This window comes from Orbicella franksi, chromosome 2 (genome assembly GCF_964199315.1).
Source record: "Orbicella franksi chromosome 2, jaOrbFran1.1, whole genome shotgun sequence".
NCBI lineage: Eukaryota > Metazoa > Cnidaria > Anthozoa > Scleractinia > Merulinidae > Orbicella > Orbicella franksi.
The window spans coordinates 16,027,302-16,039,511 of NC_138146.1; the positions used below are offsets into that span (position 1 = coordinate 16,027,302).

The 12,210-nt window shown below is 38.9% G+C and overlaps 1 protein-coding gene across 1 annotated transcript in view; it reads left to right on the top strand.

Annotated features, from left to right (window-relative positions):
• The first annotated feature begins 9 nt into the window (after window positions 1-9).
• Window positions 10-12,210, top strand: part of LOC145478268 (STAGA complex 65 subunit gamma-like) — a 20,397-nt gene continuing 8,196 nt past the window's right edge. The window contains exons 1-9 of the mRNA XM_081456231.1: window positions 10-170; window positions 1,294-1,441; window positions 1,744-1,874; window positions 2,495-2,604; window positions 3,205-3,326; window positions 4,088-4,231; window positions 4,883-4,944; window positions 8,080-8,137; window positions 11,652-11,692. Coding sequence (XP_081312357.1) covers window positions 10-170; window positions 1,294-1,441; window positions 1,744-1,874; window positions 2,495-2,604; window positions 3,205-3,326; window positions 4,088-4,231; window positions 4,883-4,944; window positions 8,080-8,137; window positions 11,652-11,692 — 977 coding nt within the window. The remainder of the gene's footprint in view (window positions 171-1,293; window positions 1,442-1,743; window positions 1,875-2,494; window positions 2,605-3,204; window positions 3,327-4,087; window positions 4,232-4,882; window positions 4,945-8,079; window positions 8,138-11,651; window positions 11,693-12,210) is intronic.

A 12,210-nucleotide genomic window follows, 5' to 3' on the forward strand; every position in this document is an offset into this window, starting at 1 on the left:
AAACTCAAGATGGCGGCGCTTTTTGGCTGTGTTGATCATTGGGGAGAGATTGACCCTCCACTGCCCAAAACACCAGGTCTCCACATCGAAATAACAGAACCGAAAGCAGCAGAATATGCAGTACCAAGATTACACCAACCTTCCTCAGAACACTTTCCACCTAAAGACGAGTAAGTAAGAAAAGTCTACATGCACACCTAATAGATAGTTCGTATCATTCTTAGTGGTGCAGTGTGAGAAATAAGACTTAGCTGAGCTATAAATCTAGCAAGGAGGAAAATGGAATTAAAATATACTGTAATATATGGATGAAAATAATCTTGATGAGGAGACTGAGAGATGAAAGGCCGTAGATAAAAGATCCACCCCTCCCCTCTCCCCTCAAGACAACGCTTTGCCGAAAAACAAAAAAACACTAGTATATACAACACAAAAAACAGTCAACAGACTAAATTTGAGGTGCTAGAATGAAAAAACTGGAGGTATATACCTAAACATCAAATTCAAGAGACAAAAAGCTTGATAAAATTGATACAGGAAACATCAAAATGTCTCTCTAAGACAGACTTATAGCTTTCTAGAAGGAAAGCTACAACTATCTCTGAAAATTCAGACTAAGATAACTATAATATCCATGATAAGAAGCAACGTAATTAATTTGCAACAATTTTATAATCAAACAGCCAGACCTGGCATCACGATATAAAGTGCAAGTAACCAAAATATTTGAAACTTATGACGATATTTGAAACCTGTGACCTCTAGAGGCTCTACTCTGGTTGTAAAATGTCCTGCTAATGACACGACATAAAGTGTCTGCCGTTCAGAAACAAATGTGTAGCAAAAAAGGTCGTGAGAAGGAAATTGAAAAAAAAGAAAAGCAAACGTACAGATGTCATGATGCGTAGAGCTGTCATACTCAGATAAGACTGGCATTTAATCCAAAATCAATCACTGCTCAGCAAAATTTCCAAAGATGTCCCCAGCATCTCATACAAAAGCGGCAGATCCTTAAAAGATATACTCATTCAAGTAAAACTTTACACTGGCTTTTACATGTGGATAGGAGTTGTGTAAGCTTGTCATCCCTATTGTTATAGCTGATATACTTGTGTAGAATTTTAAGCAGTCCAATTTAAAAACCAAAGAACGAGGACCCTAAGTTAAAACTTTGTAAACTCTAAGGTTGTCTTTTGCTAAGCGTGACTTAGTGCCATCAGTACCAACCAAATCAATCTTACTTAAACAGGTGTATATGTATATCTATTCACCACTGGCATTTGGTTATTGTAGATTGCCTGCAAAGTTTATGGCATCTGTTAAGCCCCCACTTGACAAACACTCTCAGAACCTAACACTACACTGTATTGAGCTACAACATCACAAAAGACGCATGCGGCTTATGTTGATGGCAGCACAACATCAGCATGGAGAAGGAGGGGTAAGTTTATTTAGTATTGACCCTTTTATCCAGTATTTTTCCTATAAATTTGATGCATTCAATGTCCTTTCATTTATCATTTGACTATTCACCCCAAGCATATCAGTCATTCAGTATATCTTATTAAACAAATACAAGGTTTGTGCTGGGAGAATATCTGCCTAAGGCCTTGACAGAACAGACCAAGAGTGGTGGGGTCCATACCATAGAGACTAAAGTCTAATGTTCTCTTCCATAGGTCTTTCATGCATTCATTTTATCAGTCAAAACGTCCTCCTATCTAACAGATTTATTTTTGTCAGAAATCAGAGGGTGTTGAAGCGTCTTCTCTACCTGCCCACCCACCCAGATCAAAGCGATTCTGCTCCAGTAAAGGAGTTGTGACACCCCCAACACAGACCACTATCCTATCAAGGGCCCAGGAAACTATCAGGTAATGAGGCTTAAATATAAACAGGGAAAATGAAAAACAAAAGAGAAAAGTTCCTTTCCATTAAATTTCTTATAAGATACAGTTGACACTCGCCTTGTGACCACTCACACACTTATTCATGCTCTGCTAAGAAATATCTTAAGTTTAAGAAAGCCATGGGGGACCAAATGTTTTGATTTTGTTGTGTATTCCACTTGCAAACTTATGGATTGCTTATTTCTACATGAAACTCAAGGTGCGGTGATAGCATTTAAGTAAAAGTATTTAAGAATAAAAGTTGATATGCAAGCTCTGGCTTATGACTGGAATATTTTCTTGTTAGAAGACAGACAGGCCTTTTACCCAGGGACAGGGAGACATATAACTGCAAAAAATAATTTGTCGACTATATTTTTTGGTTTAACTATGACCATCTTAAGAGAAAGGAACACATCTATAGTCTATGAGATTTTGTCACACTGTACATAGTATTCTGTTTGTTTTCATGTACTTTGCTTGTTTTTGTGTCCTTTTTGGGTCATAAGCACAGTCATATTTTTCATGGACAAAAAAAACAGTTTTATACATTGGGTGATTAATTAAATTATCTTAATTTCAATATTTTACACCGTCTGTTGTAGTGCTCATGGATCCCAAGCCAAGTTAACATGTGCTGAGCTAGACAGTGCCTCCAACAGACATTTGTTGATGAGGTCTGTAGCTACCTTATGTGCAATGGCAGGATTTGATAGTGAGTTTTCTAAAACATTTTTCTGTCAGTTTTCATTTTTTGTTATCAACACTTATTAAGCTAACAGCAGAGGCATGGTGCCCTAATGGTTAGTGCTCTAGACTCTGGATCAAGTGGTCTAGGTTTGAGCTCTGGCTGGGGTAAAAGTGTTATGTTCTTGTGCATGACACTTAACTCTTACAGTGCCTCTCTCCACCCAGGAGTACAAATGGATACCGGTGAATTAATTGTTGGGGCAACCTAACAGAACACTGGGGAGTAACCTGCATTGGGTAGCATCAGATCAGCTAGGTGGTAGTAGCAGTACTGCTTGCCGCTTCTTGCTATTGGGCGGAAGAGGCTTTTAACAGATAAGAATCACACATAGTTTGAGTAGGGTAGTAGCTGAATTAAATACAAAACCATAGAAAATGTTCTTTGTATATCTTTTTATCTGTCCTAGAAAAAGGCCTACTGAGGAGGTTCAATAAAGTGTGAATTATGTGTGTTTTGTTCTAAATTGAGTGAGTTAAGGTATCAGACAAGTGGGAGCTTTATTTTATTTCCAACAAGTTGCTGATATTATTGATTATGTTAACAGGTAGCTGTCTTGTTTTTCAGTGGCTAGTGAATCTTCCCTGGAAATACTAACAGACATTCTTGATGACTTCAACACTAAGCTTTGTCGTCTTTTGAGAATAGGCGTGGATAATGCTGCACTGAATGGGAGAACAGGTTTTCCTGTAAGAAAGATAGGTTCTACACAATCATGCTTGGAAACCCTCTCTGTTAAAATCAAAATTAAATTATCACTTTAGCCAATTGCAACTGTTACAGAGAATCCAACAATCCAATCAGAACTGAAAAAAAAAAAGAATGTTAAAAAATGTGTGACTGCTCCTGAATGGCTTGATGGCTCAGATGGTAGAGCACTGCACCGTTATCACAGAGTTCATAGGAACAACCTACACCACTGTACAATACATTGATTCAGACCTGTTTGGTGAAAACAGCCTCGTGTTGACTGTGAATGAGTTAAAGAGCAGGCTGTGTGACTTTTTTTTATCAGACAAGTAGAACTTAACCCAAAGCAAGCATATTTATTACTTGCGATTACGATTGTTTAAAAGCCAGTATTGTTTAGTGCTTGCCCAGTAGCAATTTACTGTCTAGTTATTAAAGGTCATAGAACAGTTTTCAAAATTATTGAGTGTTGTAAAACTGAAACCAAAGCAATCACTCTGGCCAATCACAAAGGATGCAGACAGCTATTGAACTAATCAAAACTCTCAGCAAATACATGTAGTGGACTAGATGTGCAGGAAAATGTGAGCAAGTGAGACACTATTGGTTGTTGTTTTACTTCTGATTAGATGACAGAGTGGCATGAGTTTGTGAAGCCAATCGCATAGCCCTGTAATGCAAAGCAACTGTGAATTAGTTTTAACACTCAAACCACCCCAAACCAGACTTTCAAGGATATATGCTTATCTCCTTCATGCAGGATGCAATGGAATATGCCCTACATGAGATTGGTCTTGGTGGATGTGCGGCTGTTCATAAGTACTGGGTTCAGGGTGTACAGGACTATGCTCTGAGGCTTGATCAGGAGGATTTGGACATGATACAAGAATACAAGTCTTTGATTGTAAGCATCTATTGACTCTGCAGTTGAATAGTGACAAGATCAAATTTGTTTCGAAATAAATGCAAGGTCTGCTTGCATTACTTTATCTGTATTTAAAAGGTTCTAAAAGATAGATTTATAATGGTAATCGAACTGAGTGGAGTGCAATTTGGTCTGAAATCATACGCGTGATTTCAAAAATAGAAAGAGCATACAGGGCAAGTTTGATTTGAAATCACTTAGTATGGTTTCAGACAAAATTACACTCCACTCAGTTCAATTGCCACTTAATTGCATCTGTTTTGAAATCCCACAATTTAGTAGCTGAAATACAAGACTACAAGATTTTGGTCAGTACCAAAATTTGCCAAACAATGGCTTTTTTGTCTTTCATTTCCATGCAGTGTGATTGGTTAATTTGAAAAAGCCTTGAAACCTGATTGGTTGTTTTGTTTTAATTAGTACTCCATCTTCACTGGCCAGGAAAAAGTTACAATTTAGAGCAAAAAATAGTGTGATTTGAGAATAAATTACTCTGCTGACAGCCAATCAGATTTCAAGAATAACCAGTGATATCAAAAGGGATGTAATAAATGCCAAGAAATAGAAGACGTCACTTGTTAGTAGTAAATATAGTCAGAGTCAGTCAGTTAGTTTGTCTTTGTTTCACAGGATCCAACAACCAGGGCATTATCAGCCAGTGCTCAAGAGGGAGGTTCTTCTCAAGGTTACTCGTAAGTTAGCTTGTAGAAAAAGCTGCATCTAGTTTTTCAGCCTTAATTTATTCATGTTGCCAGGAAATGCCAGAGGAGTGTTTGCCGTCCAGCTTGACGTACTAGAAAACTAATAAGTATACAGGTGATCATATGGTTTTGAGTTCAATTTGGAATTAATTTGTACAAGTGAATTTTTCAAAAAGCTGAAATTGCATGAGCTGCTTCAGTGTTTGCAATTTCAGCTTTTTGAAAAACTCACAAGTGCAAATTAATTCCAAATTGAACAAGAAAAACTGTATGATTACTTATTATAATATAAACATGAAAACATTCGTATGGAGGGAGTGCCGGAAGATCTTTCTTGAAGAAATTTTTTCTCATTCGAGAAAACTGTTTTCAAAGTATCTGCACAAAATTTTAAACCTGACATAGCCACGGAAACAATACTCGAGAACCTACGCTGGCCACCTCTTACAAAAACCATGGAAAAGCACTGTGCACTGTTAGTTAACAAGTGCTTGGTCGGAGAAGTTCCCCTATACTTTAAAGACTATTTCCTGTTACGCTGCCAGAGCGACAACCAACATGTTTTTAACAGATGCACTAGATCGTCAATCACTGACATTATACTTCCCAAATTTCGTTTAGATGTCGCTAAAAAGTCTTTTTATTATCATGGTGCATGCACATTTAATAGCCTTCCAACGAACATAAAGATTTTGCCACCTAAGGAACGTTTCAAGGCTATCTCTGATTTTTTTTCTTAGGTTATTTTTTAGAACATTTTCAATTCGATATCCAATTTTTATGAGAACGCTATTACCTTTTTAAGCTTTTTAATTTTTTAAACATTTCTGCATATCTTTTATAGTAGTTACTTTTTTATAGATATATATTATTTATACATGCTCTTTTTATTTTACCTTATACAGGGCTCCCGTTGATACCAGTCCTGCGACTGAAGGGGTCACCCTGTTTAAATATCGATTATTATTATCAATGATCATTTTACGTGATATCATTGACTTAGAAAATTTCCTATCGTCTTTCAGCCAGTCATAATCCAGAATTACGATGTATAATTTGCACTGGTATTACACTTGACCTGCACTGCTCTCAGCCAATCAGTCGAGTAATTTTTTCATGTATATTATTATGTGGGATATTTGTATATAGAATAGTTGCCAGGGAAAACTAATTCACTTGTGACAGGAGACCATGCATATAGCTTAATTTGGTAATATTTTGACCTGCAACCAGGTTATTAATGTCTGCTAGTAGCTCAAGGCATTGTTTGTGTCATCAGTTACTATATGCGTTTTAAAGAACCCTAGTTAGTGCAAGACTGAGAAAATTACATCTCACACACTGAATGCCGTTTGTCTGCCACACAACAGTGCAACAGCACTTTATTGACATTTCTATCAACATCACAATGATAACAGAATTGGAGTCAACAACAGGAAAAAACTACCCAAACATTGATACACTTCTGTAAACTTTAGGCAAGAACTCGCTAAGGGGTGGGAGGGTGGGGAAACTGTTGCACTGTCTGGTGAGAAAAGAAAATTTGAATCACGTGACCAAGCCTGAAACTGACATCCTGACTCGTACCCAGGTCACTCATTCAGTGTGAGAGAACATCATTTCCTGCCTCTTTCGCAAGCGCAGCTGGCAGGAAAAACATTTCTCACACACTGAATGCCGTTTGTCTGCCACACGACAATGCAACCGCACTTTATTGACAAGAAGAAAAAGCATAGAGCCTAGGAAAAATTGTCACTGGGATCGAAAAAAATCAACTAAAACATGAGTCCTCTACAGATCGGCTCTGTTGATGAACTTTGAATAGAAAAGAACGAAATAAGGAAAAAGAGGACTATTAGCCAAGCTTGGTGTAGAATCTCGAAAGAACTGGAGAGAAAACAACTAATATATCGCAGGACTAGCGACGTAACCGTACCTCCTTGCAAACAGAGAGCTCTAGAAACCCTCAGAAGGGCTTGTTCAATTTCGTTAATGTACATATTCTTAGCTGTCTGTGAACGCCAGCCCCCATGACGCATCAGGAGCCTGTCTGGGATGGCAGCAGCTGCTGCAGAGGATGCTCCGCCCGACCTGAGACTGTGTAGGCCATATTGCTTGGGGTTGAGCCCAATGACTTTGAGTTGCTTCTCAAACAGCTCGGTGGCCCTTGAGTAAGTCAGCTGTTGCAGACGAAAGGAGAAGCCATGTTTGGTGTGGCAAATCTTCCTAAACAGATAGTCAGACCAACAGGTAAAAATCTTTCGGTCAAGGATACAGGGCATGTACGAAAGCCCATGTGAGCCACCAAGATGACAGAACCCTCTCTCTTTTGGTGAGCTTAATGGACATATGGTCACTTGTTATATGCAGATTATGGCGTCTCAGGTCCTTGAGGTCATCCCAACGAAGGAATGCTGTGAAACCCAGGGCAATGAGACATACTATCTGAAGCTCGCCAGGATTTCACCCACCAAACTGGAGCACCAATTCCTTGACCTGGGCTGCTGTGAGTGGGGTTTTTCTGTTTTCGACTTCGACTTCGACTTCGCTCGAACGTTTTCGAGACTCCCGCACTGGACTAACGTTGTGGGCCAAAAGACGTTGGGTGACCCTCGATTTAGGCGGCATAACTCGATAACATCGAATTAAAGCGCTGTTTTTTTTTTTCACGCGAAAACGGACAAAACTGTTGCACTGTCCGGCAAGAGAAGAAAAACTGAATCACGTGACCGAGCGTGACACTGACATCCTGACTTTCGCAAGCTCAGCCGGCAGGAAAAACATTTCATTATGTTTGGCTGAGAGCAGGCCAATTTTTGATTGATTTTTAATTTGCACTGCAGCATAATTTTCTTAGTCATATAACAAGTGAGTAATCTTGTAAGCTCTTAAGGATTTAAACTACTCGTAATATTTTAAAATTCTTTCAAATTGCACTCTCCTTAAGGCTAGTTCAATTTTGAGGGAATTTCAGATGATCACTCTTTGTATAAATCCTTTTAAAATTGCACTCGAATTATATACGATTACACTGTACCTCTACTAACTCTACCCTACAACGGACTGTATCTGATGTGTCATTTGAACTGTATTTCTCAACTATTTACTTTTTGTGTCTTTCTTTAGAGTCAAAGATGAATTAGAATTAAAAGGAAGTGGAGCGTTTTTCAAAACGTCTGTTGGGGTAAGTCTTATCCCATACATTTTCCCTCAATAAGCTGCAAAAAGAAAAACTAGTAATAAGATTTCCACGTGCGGAGAAAAGTGAATTGAGGAAAGTTTGACTGAGGGCGGGGAAATTCTTTACTTCAGCTCAATATCCAGATGGACTTAATATAGTTTACACTGTCTGCAGTCATCTTTCTCATAGAATCGCATAGTTCAGAGAATTCTCGCACACTGATTGGTTACCTAAGCGAGGTTTTCAGCGTGGAATCGCGACTCTTGAAAGCGAGGCGCGTTAAATAGTGCAACATTGACCCAGACGTAGATATCGGTGATGCGTTAAGAACAGGCACAAATCCAACCAATTGCCTTTGCAGAAGGTCTGGATGATAATAACTAACAAACGACAAACATTTTTATCGACAATTGATATTTGCAACTCGTTCTTCCCACTTAAGGTTACAGCAAAGATCCTGATTATCCTGATGGATTATTTTCTTGTGTTGTGTACTTAGACATGTCTTCACCCAGCACGAGAAAGCTAATTCAGGGTTAACGTGAATTTGGATTTCAATTTTTTCAAACTCCACAGAACATAAGCAATGAAAAATTATTTTTCATGATAAGTAACTCATCTGACTAAGTGTCACATCAGGCCTCTTTTCAGAGTGCCGCCATTTCCCTCTGTCTTCTGGCGCTCTTTATACCTCTGTCAAAGGTTTCTAACCTACTTCCGGTTGCTTTTGTTCTCTACTGTACGTCCCAGGATGATCTTTGGTCGTCCTCGTCCTCTATCATTTGATGCCCAGGTCGTCGCTATGTCGCAGTTGTTCTTGTCATCCTGCCGTAGTATATGGCCAATTAGCTTCCAGGAAAACACTTTTACATAAGAGAAATCGATTCCTCGATTGACTGTTGATCTGGTAATTGTGAAAAACAGCTCCCAAAACAACCTGTCAACCTTCTGTCGGCAAGCTGTTGGCCGTCGGCTTCGAGAGGTCTTCTTCACAATTACTGTTAATCTAGATTGCGAGCAGTCTCTCCTTTGCTCAAAAATCCGCTGGGAAGAACGCAAACTAATGTACACTTAAAGTGCCACTGAAACGAAATTTTTGTATGTGAGATTTTTGCTTAGTAATAAAGTTTCAACCTTACTTGGAAACACTGCAATTTTTTTTTTCGCATACGGTAAGCGAAAACTACTTTTTCAGCCGTTCGAAGTTGGCTGGTTAAGCCCAAAATTGGCGGCCATTTTGGCGCGGCCAAAACAGCCTAGTGACGTCACTGGTTGTATTACTCTCATGCCGCGCTGAAAATTTAGAGTGATTATGGGAGAAGAGATCACTGTTCGAAGCCCCCCCAAAAAACATCTTAAGGACATCTCAGAGCTGTAAAGCAGATAATAACAGTAGCCTTAGACATGAAGAGGTCGAGAGTCGATCCTGGGGCTTTCCAGTCTATTTAATTGGATATTTGCAGGATATTTTATGTAAGCAAGCAAACGAGTGGGAGTTCTTAAATCGCACAATGATCGGGACTCTTGGTGAAATGGCCAGCACTCAATTGAACAATATCTACACTCATAAAGTAAAAAAGACATGAAAACAAGAGAAAGCGGCTTGTGAAAATATTATCCGGACTGCTGCTGCACGAATAGGAGCAACAACGCTTCGAGTTTTCGAGTCGCTTCGTTTGGAGGAAACCGGACGCTTTGTGAGTTTCACAGCGGACGAGATTGTGCCACAGTGACCTTTAGTCTAGTTGCATCTGCTACATCCTACAAGTTATCACGAAAGCAACAATTTAAGAAACCCTCCTCTTTTATATGAGGGAGCGAATTTAAACTCTAAAGGTAAACTAAGCTGCCATGACCGTACAGGTATGTTTTCAGGAAACGAGAGAAAGCGTGACAATGTCGGCGGCGAAAGTCATATATGCAAATTAGCCGTTCAAATTCTGTTTAATACGTGACCTTCGAAAGGAGTGTAAACTAGTGACGTTTTAACGAATTGTTTTGAACTTGGATACTATTAAATGAAGATCATAGACATAAGTATGTGCTAAAGAACTTAAAGTAATCCATCGGCCGTGAAATATTGCAATTGGGAGATACGTGTAAAAGAGAAGAGAAATTCCCGCTTTGTTTACACTGATACGTATGCGGCGATAAAGCAAACCCTGCTGTGGATCACAATTTTTCAAAGATACATTTTGTCTACCACAAGAACTCTCGCTTATTAGTATCATAAAAAGATGCCCTCTGTGTGCAAAGAAGTACTCGACTCAAAGCTTGTGGACCGTTAATAACTTCGTGATTGTGCGGATGGTTGAGCGCTTACGGCTTTTAATGCAGTAAAGTTGCCGAGGATATATTCGAACTTTGTTAATAGACCTTAGATGAACGTGAGAATCCAAATTTCAGAACCAGGCTGAAAACAGACGACGAAATATCGTGTTTAGGCTTCAGGACGTGATATAAAAGTTGCCACACTCGTCTTCGAAATCTCCAATCGAGTACTCAAGATGTTCGAAAAGTATACTGAGTTGTTCTAATCTGTAGCATATATTTTGGTGAATCTACACTCTCTGGCGCCCTCCAACGTTTATGATGTGTATTTCCTGTCAAGGCTGGGCACAAATTAAAAGGTAGAAAACTAGTAGGTATCGACAATATGAAAAATAGACTTGAATAAATCAAGTGAACTATAGCGCTTCTTGCGTTAATACAACCAGTGACGTCACAAGGTCCTTAAACTCGGTTCCAGAGCCCGGACACAGTTTTGCTCCAAAAAGTCGATTTCAACAGCTAAAAAAACCACTTTCCGTTAGGATTTGACAGAAATAAAGTTCACCATTACTTTAAGCACGTTTGAAACTATAGATTGGGATAATAAAACAGAGTACGAAAATTTCGTTTCAGTGGCACTTTAAATGTGGGTTAGTGTTAATCGGCTTTCGAACAGCAGGGCACACGTTTAAAAATACGGAACAAATTATTTAGCAGTCCAATCAAGTTGGTTAAATCTATTAGTCTATAATTTACTTTTGTATTTTTAATATATTTTTTAATTTGTGTATTTATTTTTTAATAATTTAATGTTATTTTGGATCGGGACCTTTCTGTAGATCACCTACGGGTGAGAAAGCTTCCCGTTAAAATATCATTATTGTATCTGGTCTAGAGGGGTACGCATAGTAGACAAGCATTCCATCCCAGGGGGGGTTGCATTACTCCTAGTCGCTTTAGTTCTTGCGAAAGAATTGTGAGATAAGCGACAGCACTCCTGAGTTACTAGGCACATTTAATCTCCTATGTAGCCTACGTATCTAATGGGATTTTGCCCGCGAGTGGTTTGTTTCAGCGGTGGACTAACTAACGAGAGCAGCGAAGCCGTACAGATAATGATGAGTAATAGACACTGCCGCCGGAACAAAGCACTCACGCATGCATGCACCTGATCTCCCATGTATGAGGACACTCTTTGCCTTGTTCTTGCGCGTGCTCAATAAAAGCCCTATTATTTTTCTTACAGACGGATACATCAGATCAGGGCTCAGAGTTTTCAAATTTAAGGTACAGTTGCAGTTTAATCTCCGATAACGGGTACCTCCTCCTGTCCTCCTGTTGGCGGAAATGTGTAGATGGGAAGATATAAACAAGCAAACAATATCCATTATTTGTCATAATACTAATATCAGACGCAATAAAAGAAAAGTTAGATTTGGGATAAGTTGCTTGATTAAGCTATTGAAGAACTCGGTTGTTTTCAGTGTAACTGGAGGCTAAATGAACCGTTATGTTTTCGCGTCAGCCTCCTGCCTTTTCGTGTTTATTTGCGAGACAGGAGACAGAAATAAAGAACGAATAATTTACAGTTTAGTTTTATATATGTCGAATGATTTTCGCAGTTTTATCGGTTTTCACCTATTATGGCACAGATGACGTCATTATCAATTTTTTGTTTGTTTGTTTCTTTATTGTATAAAACAAATAGATTCCATGTTGCCGTGCAACACCCACAAAATCGCGGGGTTTTTTTTTCAATTCAATTTCTTTCCCGTAACTGGACGTCATTCCAGCCACGGTGTTGT